This window comes from Pholis gunnellus (assembly GCF_910591455.1).
Source record: "Pholis gunnellus genome assembly, chromosome: 13".
Taxonomy (NCBI): domain Eukaryota; kingdom Metazoa; phylum Chordata; class Actinopteri; order Perciformes; family Pholidae; genus Pholis; species Pholis gunnellus.
The window spans coordinates 22835656-22855935 of NC_136540.1; the positions used below are offsets into that span (position 1 = coordinate 22835656).

General features: G+C 41.7%; 1 protein-coding gene across 1 annotated transcript; it reads right to left on the minus strand.

Annotated features, from left to right (window-relative positions):
* Positions 1 to 14432: 14432 nt before the first annotated feature.
* On the minus strand, positions 14433 to 18635 carry LOC306705257 (kelch-like protein 10; the record flags this gene model as incomplete). Its single annotated transcript, XM_079171964.1, has 5 exons — positions 14433 to 14783; positions 14962 to 15111; positions 15844 to 16443; positions 17298 to 17742; positions 18484 to 18635. 5 exons carry the CDS (start codon positions 18633 to 18635, stop codon positions 14433 to 14435), a joined length of 1698 nt encoding a protein of 565 aa, XP_079028090.1.
* Between the last annotated feature and the right edge of the window lie 1645 nt (positions 18636 to 20280).

Genomic DNA, 20280 nt, shown 5'->3' on the forward strand with positions numbered 1-20280 from the left:
CTGGCTTACACCTAAAAAAAACACACACAATCCAGTGTTTGGGAAGATTATTTAGCAATTAACCAGCGGTTGCCATCTGGCTTCAGTGTATGCTGCACCCAGTGTTCAAGCTGCTGTGCTCTGAGAGCATATTCAGCTGAAATGTTTACAGGTTTTATCCAATACATCTACGAGCAAATTTGTTTTATTATGCAATGGGACATTATGCTCATTAGTGCATTACAGAGTCACTGGCTAATACACTTATCGCAATAATGTCCCTGTAATTACAGCATTTATTCTTTTATTTTTTACACTGAATAACAAAGTTATCAAAATCAATTAAAAAATTTGAAATACAAAGGGGACTGAAACGGGACTGAAAAGCACAAGTCAGTGCTGGAGAATTTCGGAATCATTGAACGTCCCTCGGAGTCCAGTGAAATCAATCTTTAAAGAGTATGGAACAGCAGTTAATCTGCTCGGTGCAGGCTGTCCTCAAAGACTTAGCAAGAATACAAGAGGGAGACCATGAAGAAGGACACAGAGGGACGCAGGACATCTGTCAAGATCGGTGTCGAGAGTCCTGACAAATATCTGTAAAATACTAAAATGTCCCAGTTTTGTCCCGGTTTCAAATATTATAATATACTAGTTGTCAGCGCTTACATAGACGTTTATCATGTTCTGCCCTGCTCATATTACCTAACCCAATATGAAAACATAATACTTATCTGTAATTTAACTCTGATTTGTTGGTTTGTGTGTCAATCAATAAATGTGTCATTGTAAAAACTGTTGCTATGAAGCTTGTGGCTCTTTCTGACAGAACGCTAACGGTTAGCTGTCATGGCGAAAGAGAGTGTTGTTTGATTCTAAAGAGCTCCAGGAGGCCTACCCCTCTCTTAACAAAGTATCCGGCAATAATTGCTGCGTGCTGAACACACTGCAAGAGACAATTGTCAGTAGTTTTCCCCCCATCCGGATGCATAAGCGCATACAGGTTCCCGTGCATGAACTTGCAGTACACCTAAGGATCCTGGTTCAGGGGACTTTACAGGCTCTTGGCTTGGAAGGCCGCTATGTGGGGAAAAATGATCCTAGATTTAACAGTTTTTTAGTCAAGGAAAAAACGTCTAACTGCTAACAGCAGGACAACGTGGTAAAAATTGGGCTAAAATAGCCGTCCAAACTGCATACTAACCTGGAATTGAACCTGCCCCTGGAATGAGATTTGTTTTCAAGTAATACAATGAGCCCATACATAGAGCTTTATATAGAGCTTAAGCTAAATAGAATGGCTATAAAACAACAATGCTAATGTCCTGGAGTGGCCTCATCCAGATCTCGATATAATCAAGTGACTATTCATTTCGACTACGAAGACCACTTAGACATGAGTATATTAATACAAGTGGATATGATAGACCATACTATCCTCTTTCATAAGTGCATCCATGCTGTTTAAACAGCGGCCTTAAACAGTTCCTGAGAAAAAAACATGATGTAGATTCAAAAAATACAATCAAATCTTACCAGTCAATGATCATCTCTATCATATAAACCACTCAGATATCACAAGGGTATCTTTTTTGCCGCACAATTTAACAATCTGTCCATGTGACTGTGCATCAGTTGTCCTCAGTGCTCCATCACAAAGAATGCATTTTCAGGTCACAGATTACATTGATTACATTGAGACATTTAGAATGTTTTCAGCTGAATGAATGGGCTTCATCAGCGCTTATCACTACCATTCTAAAGCTTAAGAAGGGCCATGCTGCACCAACCACGTTGTGAAAGGGAAACTTACTGATGTGAATTGAAACAAAACCTGAAGAGAAAGGCGTGCTCTAAGTTAAATGAAGTATGTAAGTTACATAACTGAAGTATTTACTGAAGTAAACATTGACTTTTTGTTTCACAAGGGACACGATCAATGGTCTCCTGGGTGAAAGTTCTGTGATTGTTTGACCTCTTTCAAACAAGGACATTGTTGCTTTTTATACTTCATCACTTGACTTCTGCCTTTGCTCCCGTCGTAAATACTACGGCCACTAGCAGCCAGGGTCGTAAAGATGGTTGTTATCGTCGTTATTGTACCACAAAACTTTCAATGCCCGTTTGATTTATTATGTCACTTGCCCGCGTGTTGCTTTTTGTACTTGCTACGACTGACTGCAAAAACGTTCACATTCATTGTATCTTTTGCAGAAACGTAAAATGCCAACATTTTGTTCCTGGCAACTGAGTTGGTATAGCAGGCTGTCACAGACGGGCTCTCAAGCTATACGACAAAAATGGTAGTATACTTAAAAATAAAGTTATTTATTAACCAAAGAGTAATTCAATAGAAGTCAAATAAATGGATGGGAGGAATCTGTAAAGTCACAAGTGTAGGAAGTGCATGTGTGAACATGTGCATTAGTGTTATAAAATACAAAATAGAAACTAAAAGCCACATCAAGCCAAGAAATGACCGCTGCTCAGGCTTTTATGCATGGGTCAGACCGGGCCCAGGTGTGCCCAACGCCACTGATTGCTCCCCAATCAGGTCTGCCGCCCTGGAGAAAGAAAGCACAGACACAGCAGTGGAACCAAATAGAGGGGCCATCCAACCTATATCTATGAGATTGATAAAATAGTCAATCAGCTGATATCATTCAAAGTGGGTACTTTTGCGTCACTTTTGCCTCACTTGTCCTGCCCTTGTTTGGACAAGCTCCTTTTTCTTTTCCTCTCTTCATTCACCTCTACACCTCACCATCCAGCTCCTTCTGTTCGACAGGATGACGATGCAGTTTTATGCGCTCTCGTTGATATGCAAAGTTGTGCCTGCAGATTGAGAGGTGGGATAAGAGGATGCAGCTCTGCACATGGACGTGACAAAGGAGCGATGCCGACAGGAGCGCAACCAGAGTCTTTTTTGCTGAAAGTGTTTTTGGCAGAACACACAGCAGACGTGACGTAGCGGGTGCATTGTGTTCAACTTAGAAACATCACTTTTTGCTTTTATCTAAAAATGCAGGATTATTCATTTCCCACAATTTACACATTTGATAATATATCAGTCACAGACGGCATTGTCTTTCTTTACTTTAAGTACATTTAGCTGATGAATCTTCTGTACTTTTACTTAAAGGTTCTCTATACGACATATCAGAGCATTAATATAGCATCAAACAACTATTTGCTTTGTAAGGATATAGTGGAGTTCTCTAGCTGTCCACCTCTGTGTGTGTTGCCATCGAACCTTCTCCGTGCTTTCTTTACGTAGCTGAGCTGGTTACATGTGAGTCCCTGTTTGTGTGCCCTGCAGGCTAGCTCATGGCCGCTGCCATGGGAGCGTAGTACCGACCCTCCAGTACCTCAGGTAAACACTGTTTTCTGTCAGCCCTGTTACCATGGTTTTGCACTGCTCAACCATCTACATGTTGAGTCGTGTGAAGGCAATGCCTCAATTGTAGATTTGCTCTGAATTCCATGTAGAGACCCTCTAAGCAGGGTTTTGAATGAAGGACTTTTACCCATAATGCAGTATTTTTACATTGTGATATTGTACTTTTACTTGAGTAAGGGAATGTTATTCACATTACCCAACCATAACCATATAGTGCCAAGTACAGATATAATAGATCGAATAGAATTCTTTAAATGTTGGCATTGGACATAAAAAAAAAGACTTCAATGTCATCTTGGGTTTTGAAAAATTGTCCTTGTCGATTATCTCCTTGGTTGATTAGATTAAATAACATAATTAGTGCATGGCCCATTATTAGTAGAAGCATCACTTTAACTTTGATCACTAGACGTGTGCAGGAATATGCAGTGTGCCATGTGCCTTTGATCTTCCGGGGTTGCCAGGTTTTTCTCTTTAGTGGAAAAAAGTTCTCCGCCCCATCTGCTCTTGTTGAGGGGTGCTGCTGGAGTGTTGCTGCTGCTTCTGTGACAGATTACTGTAACGCACAGGAACGTTTGCATGTCAGCAGCAGTAGTGTATAAAAAATGCATCCAACATACATGTGGGAGCGTCTTGAGTCTCGTGACACCGGAGAAGCAGCGGCACTAGTATAGTGAGCGCAAGGATTTCAGTGGCAGATGGGCATGAGCTGTGCATGTCATGTCATATCATGTCAAGACCATACGGTAGTCATGCAACAGTGGCATTTACGATATTAATGAGGAATTGTGTTCTTAGGCCTCTTTCACACTAAAGCAGTGTCGAGATCTGTTTGCCATTGTAGGGTACTAATGTAATATAAATGACCTTTTGCATGTATCATAGAACACTGGTTACGGTCTCCAATAAATAACGTTTATATTCTACTAATTCATCAAATTCAATTAGGGAGGAATGAAATGCCACCAGAACTACTTCTAAAAGCAACATAATTAGAAAAAAATGTATAACAAGTTAATGTTTCTTCCAAGCCACAACATATTCACACTGATAGTATCTACAGTGGAAACTGCTTACAGTGATCAGCGTTAAAGACGCTGATCAAAAGGTTGTGTGGATCAAACAAACTGCAGGACTGTCGTCCAGGAGACGGCTGTTCGTGTCCCATGCGACATTTACAATATTTACTTTTATTTGTGGCCAAACTAAAAGTAAATGTTGACATTTTGTCACATCAGTTACAGACACCTGACCCAAGCTTATTAGGGACATGAGTCATTAGTCAGTGAAGTTACTAAGTTGTTTCACTGCCTAAACCAACACTGCCTGTGAAGTTTATTTTGAAAAGACACTATGCATGTAACAATCGTTTATTGACACGCCGTCACTGATGCCTTCAAAAATGACGCTTAAGGTGTACAGTGAAAGTCATGGTTTAAAGATTAGTGTCACCAAACTGCATTTTTTCACGCATTGTATGACAATTTGTTGGCATGGGTTGAACCCAAATGTTATGACGCAAAAATGACTTCTTCGGCTCGTAGTCTCCTCGAAGCTTCCGACAATCTGTCAAAAACGAGAGAATGAGACGCAGCAACGAAACTTGGCGTTCCTCAGACTACCTGGTGTAGTCTTCTCAAATGGCGAGACACAGTCATGGCTGCTCGTGATGGAGACAGAAAAAAAAGTTTGGTCATATTAATAATCCTCTCATTAATCTTTCCTGGGCAGACGTTTTCACTATATGAGTTTTCCACTGTATTAAAATGTAGTTGTGAAACGTTAACTAAAAGAAAACTAAAAACACCTGGATTATGTTTTTGGCAAAACAAATTAGTCGTGTAAAAATGTATGTGTGTAGTAAGTAAGTATGTAAGAGACGGGGAAGAAATCAAAAAATAATTCCTCACAAAAATGTGACAGGTACCTACAGAAGGCAAGTGTGTAGGCATCTCTTTGTGCTGTCCTTCCCAATATGTCATATGAATTGCTCCACAGTAAGACCACTGGTTAAGACGTCTCCATGCAACTCATCATCCCCTCATCAACCCCACGTGCTCACCCGCCCCTTTCCCTTTAGCCAAATCATCTATTGTGTTCGCCCCTTTTTTCCCCTTTTTTTGGTTTGCTTTGGCAGTCCAGCAACATGCAGCTCAGGTCGACTGGGGAGTCTACACTTAGTGGCCACTTTATTAGGTACAACTCATACAATTCAATAGTTCGAACATAAAGTCTACTTTTAGGATGTCTGTAATGTTGAAGTTTGACACTGTCAGAGAGGTGTTCCTTGATTGAATTATTGATTTTTACTGGCTGTAAAGAACAACATCTTTGGATACTTAGTCAACCCAGACGTTAGCATGTGAAGACACAATGCAAACATACACTCATCCAGCTCATCACATCAGTAACATCCATCTAGTTAACATAGTTGCAATGTTTTGCACTGCTTCTCCAAATGCTTTAGTATTGGGGTCATCGCATGGACTTATATATGAAGTGGACGTAGTCGTCGCCGTTACGTCACCCGTTGGTTGGTGGACTGCGGTTTTCTCAGCCTCAAATTCAGCATTTTGGCAGTCGCCAACTTGGCTTTTGCCCGTCGTCTTTTTTTGCAACAAGTGAGCGGAAGTGACTATATTAGGACTGTGGAGGAGTGAAGTAGGGACGTTAAATACGGCTCTGGTAGTGGTAGCGACCTGTCAATAACATGTAGCCCCGCTCTAAAGCTTTATGGTCTATTTTATTATATATGGGACCATAATAATTATGCTGTATTGAAGAAGTCTTTAGACCATAACATTATGTTTACAATATTTGCTGAGGTAAAAAAAATCATGTGAGAAGTCGTGTAATTTTCTCATAGACTTTTATACAATCTGCACATGGACGTGACAAAGGAGCGATGCCGACAGGAGAGCAACCAGAGTCTTTTTTGCTGAAAGTGTTTTTGGCAGAACACACAGCATAGTTTTTTCTACATCTTTCGCACGAACTCCAGCTTTTCTGACATGCAACCAGGTGTTTGTGTGTTCTGCCAACTCAAGAGGACAAGCTTGGGCCATTCCCCTTGGATTATAGAGGCTTTTTCTAAAGCTTGTTCTACAAAGATGGATGATTACTTCTACGACTGTTCATCTCATTCCACAAGAATAAAAAAACACTTGTCCTGTGGGCATTGTCTAAAGTGATATATTATTGAGCGATATCTGCTCTGCACCCAATTTGACTCTACTTAACAGTTTTTGAGATGTAATCATCTCATCGCCATCCAATGGCCCCAAGTGGGGTCAAATACATTTAACCCTTTTCTTCTTAGTCAGCCAGGCTCATCAGGATGTGATTGAATGTGTCATTGTTAAGGGCGTTTCAGGAGATGCCTGGTCTCCTGAAACGCCCTAAAATGAGCAAGGTGTCTTAAAAGGCAAATGAGTTATCAGTGCATGAAAACAAAGGGAGAAACAGATCTTTTCCACCCAGGTGTTTGGAGGAAGAAATATGATGAACATCTGACTCTGATCCTTCAGGTCCTATTCCCATAAAAAACCATAAGGATTTCCTTTAGGAGTTGGAAGTTATAGCTAAGGTCTTTCTAATTCGACCATGACAGGATACTTTGTACTGCAAGCAGTTTGAGCTCCGCTGCCTACTACATCACTTTGGAAGAACGGAGGCAATGGCCATGAAGAACAAAGCATGAGCCAGCATTGCTGCTGAAAGAGAAATAATTTGAAATATATTGATATAAGGGTGGAAACATAATATACCTAAAAATGTGTCCTTGGCCGTGGCTGCTAATCAGGTTTAATGCGATGAAATCAACATGGGTTTTTGTTCGGATCAAACAGACAAGATATAATTTAACATATGTTAATTAGTGAGCCTTAGAGGTACTAGTGGATTTATAAGCCTGGTCTTCTAAAATGTACTTTTACAGACAACAAAAGTAAATGTCAATTACCTTTCAAGGGAAATATATTTTCTACCGGATTATGTTGGTTTTCGACGTTTCAGAAGTGCATTACCAAACAAAACAAAAGTTATTCCTAACTGCAGTATTCAGGCGACCGGGCCTGCTTTGAAACCTCAAACATCTCCGTGACTTATTGAGTGGCGTAATAATCGCGCGACACAACGAATCGACAATGAAATTTGTTGCCAACTCTTTTAATAATCGATTTTTATCGATTCATGTTGCAGCCCTAGTGTAGAGGAACCAACGTTCGCCTCCAGGTGCATTTGCATCACCAAACCCAAGCTGCCCTGACCCCACCCTGTGATTTGAGACAGTGGATTTCCTCTAAAAATGTATTGGACAAAAACAGTTAATAGCACATGAATGTAGCAGAGTTGAATTCACAGTACTTACCCCTCTGCTTCAGCTCACAAACAGGACATTTTTTACTAAAAACACAAAATTGGCAGCTCAAGCCTCATCTCAGCTTAAGCTGAATAATGCATTTTTGCACAGAACAAGGACTCTTTATTTTGTCCCTCTGTTCTCACAGTGTGCTGTCAAGGCCAGTATGAAAAAGATGAATGATTACAGTCACCGATAACTCTCTCAACATTGATCTGGCATGAGAGTATTTTGTTAAGATAGACTCAAACCACTGCTCAGCTTATTTGCAGAACATTTGGTGTCACCTGGCTGTATGTTTTCCTTCGAAGCCTTCCTGTGGTCCACATACTGCAGGTAGATTAAGTGAGAATCAGGCCTCACCATGTATATGATTCATGAGTTCTGATTGGTACCCGTTTCACCTGTACTGGATTTCTGTGGCAGGCCCAGACATCCAAGACAGCAAATTGGTGTCATTCTGGCTTTGTTTTCTCTTCAGCTAGATTCTGGTTCAGTAAAGCCTTCAGTCTTTTCATAAGTTATAGATCAAACATACACAACAGCACTCATGGGGATGCCAGCAGCTATGGAACGAGGCCATGCAGTAGAATGCAAGCTAATTAATAGTTGCTGTAGGTTTAGCACAGCGTTCCTCTTAAGTGCTGAGAGGTACAAGGTTCAGGACGGGAAGCCTGTGGTCCCTCTGGAGGACTGGAGTGGCTCTTACACCAGGATGACACTTCATGCCTTGATTGCATTGCTCTCCAGTGGCAGTTCATTAATTTCAAATGAGATAATCTTCTATCACTGTAGTAAACCATTGCATGAGCATTGCATTGTGAAAGTGGGGGTGTTTTCGCTTTAGAAGTATCCAAGGTTTAATCACAGTCATCGCAACACTTTTATGAACTTCCTAACAGTTGAAAGGCAGAAACAAACAGGTTGCATTTCCGGGCGACTCATGAAATGGCAGCTCTCTCTCTCTCTCTCTACACTCTATCGCACTCAAGCTGCTCCTCCTCCTCTGATATCACCCAGGGACTTTCTCTGCAGTCTCCTGTCTGTCACTTCTATCCGTCATATTGGCATGATCACCAAACAGAAGGTGCCCTGGTGGCTCAAACATACACTGCCACAGACGTGTGGTATCAATTCAAATCGGTTATATCTTTAACAAATTTAAAGGCCGCTTCTTTATTCTATCTAATCAAAGAAAGACACATACACTTCAATGGATCACCGTCACATATGATTATGTGTCTTTGTGGTAAAGAAGCTGACATTTGCTGATGCACAAGCATTATGGTGATTTCATTCTGCCTTTTGCATGATTTCACAAATTGCACTGGTGAAGTGTTCTGGGCAGATTGAAGCCTGTGTAGATCTTTTTCCTGCATAGCTACTGTCCTGAGTGATGCAGCCTTGGAGGCTGTGTACACATTCTGAGACTCCTGCCTTAGTGTAGTTGTGTGTGACAGTCCAGTATTTGGTTGCGACTGTAGCCTGAGAGTGATGTCCTTTGTGAGGTTCCATGCCGTTGTACTTGGTCCTGTAAATCTGTTTGTATATTTACTTTTGGTCGCACAACACGTGTAGATGAAAAAGGTGGCACTCTTGAGTCTTGATCCGAAGTCATAGTGTTAATTTCTGGCACAAATGCATTTGCCTTTGTGTAACATGTGCGATCTTCTTTTAATTAAAGTGAAAAGGGAATTTAAGGACCAGTTTTAACGTTTTTAGATCCTAAGCTCATTAGATTATTAGCTTTATTGTGATTATTTTCCAAACAAAAATTCATTACATACAAAAATAAATAAAGTTCATAAGTTTTAGTTCAGTTCGTTCCTCATATAGTTCATAGAGTCTCAGTTCAGTTCATTCCTACCATAGCTCTTGTGGGAAGGAAGGGGAATTGTGGTCCAAGGAAATCTCCATCTTGTAGCTCGCCATCCAAACCTTTACAGGTCCTCCGGATGATCCGGAACCCTCATTCACAAAAACCTGACCTAAAAAAGGCCACAAGGTGTGATAAATGAACATGAACCTTTTAAAGGATAAATACAAATATCTGTCATGTTGTACATCATATTAAGACATCTGTCACTTTTAATTATTAACAGGATTTTTAGTTTTAAAAACTGCACAGAATGAATCGCTCAAACAAAAAGAAACAACCCAAAATAATTACAGGGCTAAAGTAAAAAAACCTCCACAATCAAATAATAATTGATTCAACCCAGCTATGCCAACCGCTAAGGGCTAAGCTAGCTAAATGCTAGGCCAGCTAAAGATTAAATTCAGTCTTGTTTCTACTCACCGCTGACTGCAGAATTATTGCGGGAAACCACACGGTCTAGTTACGACGCCGAACGTTGTCGCTGCTTTTCAGATGCTGTCCGGCGGAACCAAATGTAAACAGGAAGTGACCTGATATTGACCCGGATATTTATGGTAGCTGGCAGTCCGCAATTGGCTACGTAATTTGCGTATTTATTAAACAATATCTGGATCAGAGGGTTACACTTCCCCCCCATCTCATGTACGTCCCGTAACATGGAACGGGTTAGGTGTTAATTGGTTGCTGTGGTGTAACACAGGAGGGACCCTGGGAAGCTGTTAGAGCATATGTAAATGCATTAGTTAACTCATGAAACAGTGACTGAATAGTATTCAATACTGGGTGTCCAGTTTTTGTATACTGAAGTCGCTCTGGTGGTTTCCTGGTTCTAGTCGAAACGTCTTAGAGGAAACTCGTGATTATCGTCAAGGGAAAGGTTTGAATTATTGTAGGATAATACGCTGTTTCATCTGTAGCATCGTTGGTTATTAATTCGGGTTCTGTGTTTCCTGTTGCGACTGAGCCCTCTGGGCTGTCGGCTGCATCAGGTAAGTCGGCCAGCTGCTGAGTAACCTTCCCTTGGTTTGGATCATCAGCGGCTGTGCGTTGTGGGGTCTGTAAGGTTGTAGGGACTGTGTTGGAAGGGGCCATAACATAATCTGTTGGAATGCCAATTATGGTTGTGTATCTGGCAAGTGCTGAGCTGGGTGGCCCACTGTACCAGTGGTTCGGAGTTAGTTCTTCTTCATCCGAGAATGTGGTCATATCTATATGATCATCAGGAGGATCATGATTTGAACGAAGTTTTGGTTTCACAGATAGAGTATTTTTGTGGCAGTCAAGTATCCACAAGGTAGCAGAAGATCCCTGTGTAGTGTTCGTAGAGGACTGCCTCTATTTTCAGGTCTGACTGTGTAGTCTGACATTCCTGACCAACACACGATCTCCCACAGCTAATTCAGAGGCAGTGACATGCCTGTCGAATCTGGCCTCGTTTCTTTGCATGACTTTTTCAGCATTTTCTGTTGCAATTCTGTAGCTCTCTTTCAGATGAGACTTAAGATCTTGAACATACTGTTGATTATGAACAGGTAGTCCAAAAGCTAGGTCAACTGGCAGTCGTGGTTGGCGTCCAAACATGAGTTCGTAAGGAGAGAATCCTGTGACAGCATTTTTGGTGCAATTGTATGCATGTACAAGTGGTTTCACAAAATCCTTCCAGTGAGTTTTGTCCTGATCCGTTAGGGTTCCAAGCATGTCCAACAGTGTACGATTGAATCGCTCAACTGGGTTTCCTCTTGGGTGGTATGGAGTGGTCCTTATTTTATGAGTTCCAGCCATTTCACATAGTTCCTTTATAGTCCGTGACTCAAAGTCTGGTCCTTGATTACTGTGAAGTTTTTCCGGGATTCCATAGTGAATGAGAAAGTTGTCCCATAGACATTTTGCGACATTTTGTCTTGGCCTTTTGATTGAGTGTGGGAATGGCCACTGCATACTTTGTGAAATGATCTGTGATTACAAGAATGTCCTTTATTCTGCTTCTGTCTGGTTGCAGTGATTAGAAATCCATGCAAACAAGTTCCAGAGGTCTTGTTGTTTTTATGTTTACAAGGGGTGCTGCTTTCTCAGGTAGGGATTTCCTTTTGACACACCTTTCACAAGTTTTTGTCTTTTTGTAAACTTCAGCAGACATTCTTGGCCAATAGAATCTGGTTCAAACCAGATCCAGTGTTCTTTCGATCATGTAGACTGGTCAGTACTTGGTGTCGCAATTCCTGTGGCAGGACAAGTTGATAACTGCATTGAGATCCTATTTGCCTCTTCCTAACAAGAATGTTGTTCTGGAGCTCCAATCGTTTTAATTCTCGAAGGAGAGGCAGATCTGGAAGTTAATTTCTCAACGTAGGAGGTGGTGTCTTTCCATCTTCCAATTGTGATATGACATGTCTGATGGTTTGGTCTGCCCGCTGGTTTACAGCCATCTCAGCTGCTGTAAGCAGAGGCATGATGGAGGTTCCAAACTGACTGTCATTCACAAAACTGTCAGGAAGTGCATCAATGGAATTTGAAAGTGACTGAACAAGGGCAAGCTTTTCGATATGAGAATTTATAGTTGCACTATAAATGAGCTGTCTGTCACAGATAGCCTGAATGGTGTGTTGATCCATAGAGACTACAGCAGGGTCAGACCGATGATGTTGGACACATTTCCCAATTCACTCTCTCTCTTTCTTAGACTTAGGATCATCCGACAGATCACCATGAGGTCTGCGAGAGAGCCTATGTGCATCGGCACTTTGCTTGCCAGCACGATACAGTATTTTAAAGGAAAAACTGGATAGTGCAGCAAGCCACCTGTAACTGGTTGCATCCAGTTTGGCAGATGTCAGGAGGTACGTAAGTGGGTTGTTGTCGGTTACCACTGTGAAATGATTTCCACACAAATAGTCATTGAACTTTTCTGTCACTGACCATTTGAGAGCAAGGAATTCAAGCTTATGAGCAGGATAACGGGATTCGCTGCGAGATAGCCCTCTGCTGGCACAAGCAATGATTCTGTCTTTTCCGTCTTGTTCTTGATATAACACAGCTCCAAGACCAGTGGAGCTGGCATCCGTATGCAGAAGGTAAGGCTTTTGAGGATCAGCAAAAGCAATAATTGGTGCATTAGTGAGTTTCTGAATTATGGCTTCAAAAGCCTGTTGACAAGCAGATGTCCATCGTCCACCAAACAGCTCATTGGGGTTTAAGTATTGTCCTGGTTTTATTGTTGGGTTCAATTTCTTCTGTTTTTGTGGATACCCAGAGGTAAGGTTATGAAGAGGTTTGACAATACCCGAAAAATCCTTTACAAACCTTCTATAGTACCCAGCAAAGCCAAGAAACAACCTCAGTTCTTTCAAGGTTTTAGGTACTGGCCATGTTGTGAGGGTAGCCATCTTTTCTGGGTCAGTTTCAACACCATTTCGGGAAACCATATGTCCAAGGTATCGAACCGATGGTTGGAAAAATATCCACTTCTCCAAAGACAGTTTTAGGCCAAACTCCTTTAGCCGATCCAACACTTTCATTAGCCTTGCTTCATGTTCTTCTAAGGTGGGTGCAAAAATAATCAAGTCATCAATGAAGACAAGGACTTCCTTCAGGTTCATTTCTCCCATGCATTTCTCCATAAGACGTTGGAAAGTGCTCGGTGCATTAGTTATTCCCTGTGGCATGCACAGGGAATGCATGCTCCACACTGCCACACGTGGTCAACCTGAGGTAGGCTCCCAATATACATTTATAATACCCAGACCTAACTAATGGCTCCTACAGACCCCATCCAAGAGAAATCTGAGCTCAGTTCATGACATTGTACTGTGATAAAGAGGAAATGTGTGCAGCAGTGAAAGGTAGGAGGCAGCATTTTGTTGACAAATGGCTGCTAAATACAGCGGCTTCCGATTGAACAGTATCTGAGGAGGTGTTCATAAAACAAAGAGGCAGTGGAGAAGAACGGTAATTGGTAGATCAAATAGATTTCATCAAAGTACTTGAACTTATTCACTGCCACTAATCTGTCTTGAAGGCAAAACAACTCAGGAGTGAGATGTCAAAACATTCAGACACGCAGCGTGAGCTGAATATTTACAGGGAAAATACAATTTCAAAGCCCCAAAAGCAAAAAACTGGAACTATAAATCACTGAATGAGGCTGATAGAGTTGTTCATCAATAACAATGACTTTCAAAACTAATTTTCAATTTTGGAATTGAAAAAAATCCATCAGCCTATTTGCATTTGCAAGATCAATTGTGGAGCAACTAGTGTGTGACTAAATTTCAAAGTATTAATGTAATTACTTAAGTATTTTGCAGCATGAAACCCATTTACGTGTGGTATCTCTCAGGTTAGCTGCCTCTCTCATGTCTAATCTCTGAATATGTTAGTTAGATAATTTGCAATGATTGGAACATTTTTCCCATGTTTAGCTCATTCCCATACGCTTTACATGCACTTCCCCTGACCAATAGACTATCCTAACCCTAACAATTCGTCCCTTCGGACCATCCATTCAACTATAGTATTTCCCATCTCTTCAGGACTTGGTTAGCTAATGTTACCTACAATTTCCTAGACTGACAGAACAAGGTGATTGAAATACGACTGAAATGTTATTGTATTTAGGAGTTATTGTTTCAATGGTGCACTCTGGATCAACCCTGTGTCTGCAGGTCGGATACAGCCTCCTCCTCACAGAACATAAAACATATAAGTTGCACAAACAAAGTTAAAGAAATATATGGAGTAACAGCAGTTTAATGCACAAGGACATTTATTATCTTATGTTTAACTCTTGCTGGGTGGATGACAGCACAGGGCACTGCTCAGGACTCCATAGACACATCATCCAAAAGTAAAAGCGACTGGACGTCACAGGGGACAACGTACTCGGCCCTGTTGGGGAGCTTGGACACCACACAGCAGCTCAGGGCACTGCGGGCAATCTCCATGTTGCAAGCATTCGTCCACTTATCAGTTGTTGCGTCGTAGTACTCAACGGTATAGGAGGTGGTGAAGCCGCTGAAGCCCCCAACAACAAAGAGACGATCATCGAGCACTTCGATGCCGAAGTTGCTGCGGGGAGTTGACATGGGGGACACTTCGTGCCAGGTGTTGTTCCGAGGGTTGTAGGCCTCTACGTTGCACATAAGGGTGGAGCCATCAAAGCCACCGACCTTTGGGAGGAAAAGTGAAATGAAGGTGAAAACGTTTGAGATTGAACCAATTTCTCAACGCCCTTGCAAAAAAGAACACTTGCACTCAACTTTTTTGACTCTCTGAGTCTAAAAAAAACCAACTGCTGACCAAATCTCTTCATACGTCACACAGTTAGCCACTGTTTTATGTACTTACTGCATAGACATGGTCTGCATATGCAGTGATGCCCATTGCACTGCGCTGGTAGTTCATGAGGGCAATCATTGTCCACTGGTTGGTCTCTGGGCTGTAACATTCAGCCGTTTGCAGGCACTCGTTCCCATTGAAACCACCACAAATGTAAACCTGGGGAGAACAGAGGGGCATTAACGGGAGGGGTTTTGCGTCAAGAAAGTTTTCTTGGCTTCAACTGGTTATAAATGAAACTGATATATTTCTACACTATCGCAAGATGATTCGTGAATTACAGCTGAGAATCGTACAACTGATTATTTTTTTACCTTACAAATATCAATATTGGTATTGGTCTTTAAAATCCATTAGGGTCTAGAATCTAATACTTTATATTATCATGCCAATATTTCTTTAAATTATTATCATTATTACAAACCTAAGATAATCAAACTGTTTAGAATGTGATTACATTTAATCAACTAGGTCTATGTCAGTGCCATGCATATAATAAGTAGTCAAATGTGTTAGATGTTTAACATGTTGATCTTTCTACTTACACCATCCCCATACAAATGAACTACAGTATGTAATAGTGCCACACACATCTCTTATCACTTCCATGCACACAACATCATGAAATCTTCCCATAGCCTTTAGGTTGCTGAAGACCTTTAGTATGATACTACCCTCTGGCCAATTATTCCATTTACTTCAACACAACCTCAAAAGGTCAAACAGAACCACTAATTGTGTAACTTGACTTTTATCTCATAATTTGGTTCTTTTTACAACATTGCAGTCTTGTTTCAAACAGGTAGAAAATCAAATTAGCAATGTTCCAGTCCCTATCATGCTACTCTGTTACTCTTGAATTACTCCCAGATATTATTTCACTTCACCCACCTTGTTGTGGAGTGTTGTGCTGCTGGCATGGCTCCTATGCTCTTGCATTGGTGCAATAAGACTCCACTGGTTGGTCTCGGGCCTGTAGCGCTCTGCAGTGCAGAGTCGTGTGTGCCCATCATAACCTCCCATGGCATAGATGCACTCGTCCAGCACAGTGACGCTCACATAGCAGCAGCGGTGGTACATGGACGCCACCTCATGCCAGGTGTGTGTTCTCAGGTCAAACCTGCTCATGCTGTTGAAATGCTCCACACTGTCAAAGCCACCAACACAGTAGACGCTCCCGTTGAGGAAGGCAGTGCCGTGATAGGCACGAGGATGCTCGAGATGGTATGTCACTTTGAACCAGCAGTCAGCACGGACATCGTATGCCTCAATGGAGTTTGTTAAATTGTTGATATTCCAGCCTCCAATGGCCAACAGGACGGCATTAGGCAGGCGAGGACGGGCGAGATGGTTGAAGAGATGAGAGCGTCTGTTTGTCAAGTGATACATGGCTTCCCTGATGAAGAGCCAGCACACATTGTTGTTTTTCACCAGCTCATTGGACATCACATTGATCCTCATGTAGTCCATACTCATCAAGGCCAGTCGAACCTACACAGAGAAAACAGGATTGTACTTGAGTCCAGTGTCCAGACCTCTGTAGCTTTTTTTACAATTATTTTAACTCTGACTAATATTTGCCCTTTTTTTATTGAATATAGAGAGCATATAGAGAGCATAACCAGTCTCCTTTCACAATGCTATCATGTATTGCTTTAACATTTGAAAGAACAGGAACTACGTTTATTGGCTGATCTAAGACAGAATTGATCTGGTTTCAGTCTTGAGTTACTGTTAAACAGCAATTTCAGCCTCCCAAACATAGGGTGCTTTCACTCTTGACCTGTTCTGGTGTGATTCAAACGAACTGGGATGCATTTGCGTGTTTAGTTCAGCTTGGGCTGCCGAGAAAGCTGTGAACCGAACTCTGGTGCATATTTAACAACCGGTGCGGTTTGGTTGTTGTGTGAATCGTTTTCCTTTTAAACAATTCAAAAATAGTAAAACGTTATGACCATGATGATCTACAAATTGCAGTCTCAACTCATTTCTTTGCGAGCTCTTCGTAACACTAGAGGAGGTAGATAAATCAAGGTGCAGCACTTACTGTCAGTCTCTGGAATCTCATTTTCTCTTGGTGCTCCATGTGCTAATGATGTAGGATGTCAGTCACCAAGAAAAGCTACCAGGCAGTCAATATGACTTCAAGCTTACAACTCTAAGTTTGTTTGCAAAAACCTGAACACAAACTGAATGAAAGCCCCCTTAAACTAGACTTGGACATGGGATTAACCTTAATTTGACTCAGGTGATTTAATTAACTGTCCTGCAATCAGGATAACACCATCAGCCAAATGCAGAAGATGTAAGTCTAAACAATATCTGGTGACAGAAGGTTATCCTACCTTAGACAAGAGTACTGCGATGTGTGCTTTTCGTTCTTCGGGTACGTGGGCGATCCAGCGAAGGATGGCCTCATACGCAGTGCTCTCTTTTCTCACATTGAGGTCGTTTCTACCGAGGATATCGTTGAGTTGCTGCACGGAGAGCTGCAGGAACTCTTCAGAGAAAACAACCTTCTCAAAGTGATCAATGATGTAGCGGTAGGCCTTGTTCTGCAGTTCGGTGGCGAAGCAGATGCTGGTGAACTGAAAGATGCCGATGCAGTTCTCTGGGCATAGCTGCTCCCCCAGGAAGTCGCAGCAAGTTTGCACCATGCCCATTATGTTGAGCTGATCGGCTGCCAGCAGCATGTATGCAAACTCAATGATGAGCTGCATCACGTGAGGAGACAGGCCGGGTATGTCGAAGACCTTTCTGTCTGTAGGTCGCGTGTGTCTGAAGAGAGCGCTGCGGGTCAGGATGAACACACAGCAGAGGGTTAAAAAAACTGACTTCAGATGTTTCTTCTCATCTTCACATTGATAACAATAATAATGTTTTTAAGTAAGCATACACAAAATCAAAGAGTCTAACTAGCACTGCCAAATAAATGTCACAAATATGTAATATTACATTTTGTATCTTATTTTGGTTTTCTTTTGTGATCTCTCTGGAATTGTTTCACCACCATCTACAATTCATTTCATTTTCTTGCAGCTGTGAACAGCTTCTTCTCTCTGTTGAATCGACCATCTCAAGTGTGTTTAATTACCTTTTTTAATGAATTAAGTCACTTTCTAAAGACACAAAATACTCAATGCTACTACATAATACTAAACTACTTAAAAGCACAATGGAACAGATGACTACTGTAGAGTTCAAATCCAACTTAAATCCAACTTAAATTAAAAGAAAACTGCAATCTGCAATCAATGTACACTCCCAAACACTCCCAAATTTCACATCATGGAGGTTGATATTTAGTTGTAATCAACTGAATGGCAGCAAGAACCTTCATTTACCTTTCACCAACCTAATATTTTACATCTTCTTCATCTTCTTTTTTTATCACAAATGCTACATGAACCTATGTAACTCATTACATATTGTGATTAGTCTCTCAGACTTCAGATCATTAACTATTACTTTCTGCACATTTGAAGGATATACATTCACAAGATTCCCCCTGGTGTCAGAAAAATAACTCACAGGAAGTACGGGCTGCATTTACACAGGATGACCCTGTGGATTTCAAACGATACGTCCTCCACTTTGATGACTGCGTCGCAAAATTTCTCCTCCAGGCGGAGCTCATTAAACACTGAGTTTGACATGTGTGAAGATTTGCCCCAGTCGCTCATCTTGATTTTCTTAGTAAGAGAGTTTTTTTGTTGACTTCCCAGATAGCAGACTCCAGGGCGGATCCGCCGTAATCCGCCGCAGGTCCGCCGTACTGTCGCACCCGGTTCGGCCATGCGCGCCGGATACGCCCCGCCTACCGATCGCGCACCGTTAAACAGTGGATTCGCTACGGACACCGGGCGGATCCGCACACCGAACGCATACTGTCGCACCCGGTTCGGCCATGCGCACCGGATACGCCCCGCCTACCGATCGCGCACCGTTAAACAGCAGTTCAAACTGCAGGCAGCTAAGCAGCCACCATTAGGACCCACATAAGGGCGTAATAAAAGGGGGTGGGACGCTCACCTGGGGCATTTCCTCCCGAACGCAGACAAACCTGAGTGAGCAGCTTATCAACCACGAGGCCAGCCTTTGTTTGGTCACTGATTTGGTAAGTTCTCTTTCTTTCCTTTTTAAAATATGTTTAAAAGCATGATTTTTAGAGTGAAATTGTAGAAACGTGATGTATTCGTTTTAGGTCATAGCATTAAATCGAAGGTGTGTGAGATAATGGTTAAACATGTGTTATCTGCTAGTGTAGAAAGGTAGAGAATCACGTTTACATTGTTCTATCAAATGTTTGTGTAAGGTTCCTTTTTGTATAGTGTATTGTTTCTTTTTAGTGTTAAACAAAGACACTAGAGGAGCCAACCACTGTTTTAAACAATTGTTTATAAATTAAAACACACTATATGTAATTTAAATCAAATGACGGCCATTTTCTGTTCCTCGTGTGTGTGTATGGGGGAGGGGGGGGGGGGGGGGGGTGTAATGGTAAAGTTGCATGCAGATCTTTTTGTGTTTGAGTCACCTTAGCATGCTGTGCATAGGTACATTTGATTTGGCAGTAGTTTAGTCATTATTTGCCTCCATATTCTGTGACAAATTCCTCTATTTCCGCCTAACTACACTGACTTCCCTGATGGTGCAGTTTTGCCCCATGTTTGTTTCTTTCAGGATGTTTCACTTGATAGAGTTCAACAAAACAGTAGCAGTGGTGCCACAAAGCTGGTATAGTGATGGTTCTGTTTTTGGCCTAAATACGAGAGTGACGACAGAGTGGACAAGGCTGTGAACAATGCAGAGGAACTTGGAACTGACTGGCAGACATGACGCCAGAAAAAGTAGATCATGCGGTATGCTAATTATCTTAATATTCTTATTCTAATAACAATTGGCAGTTTCCATCGGATATCGAAGATCATTTACCTTGTTATGTTATATACGTGGAAAATAATATAATTCTGTGCTGTGTTTTTCATTCTGTTAATTTGACTTAATTTTTAGATAATTACTTGGAGGCAAGACGACGGTTGAAGAAATCTCTGTCTGTCAACACATCTGAGCTACAGTCAGAAGCGGAAGAAGAGGCGATTCCTAGAAAGAGAAGAAAGCCAGTGGCGATGTGAGTAATGCGTATACCTTTTTCATTATTAGTATCAAATGAGTATTTTTATAACTCACTTTATAGCCATTTCTGCGGGGACTCTGACTCTGACAGTGAGAAGGAAACCCCCCCCCCAAAAAAGCCAGCGGTCCAACCACTAGCGGCACAGTTGCCCCTCCAACTGTTGCCCCGCCACCTCTTCCACTTACTCCATC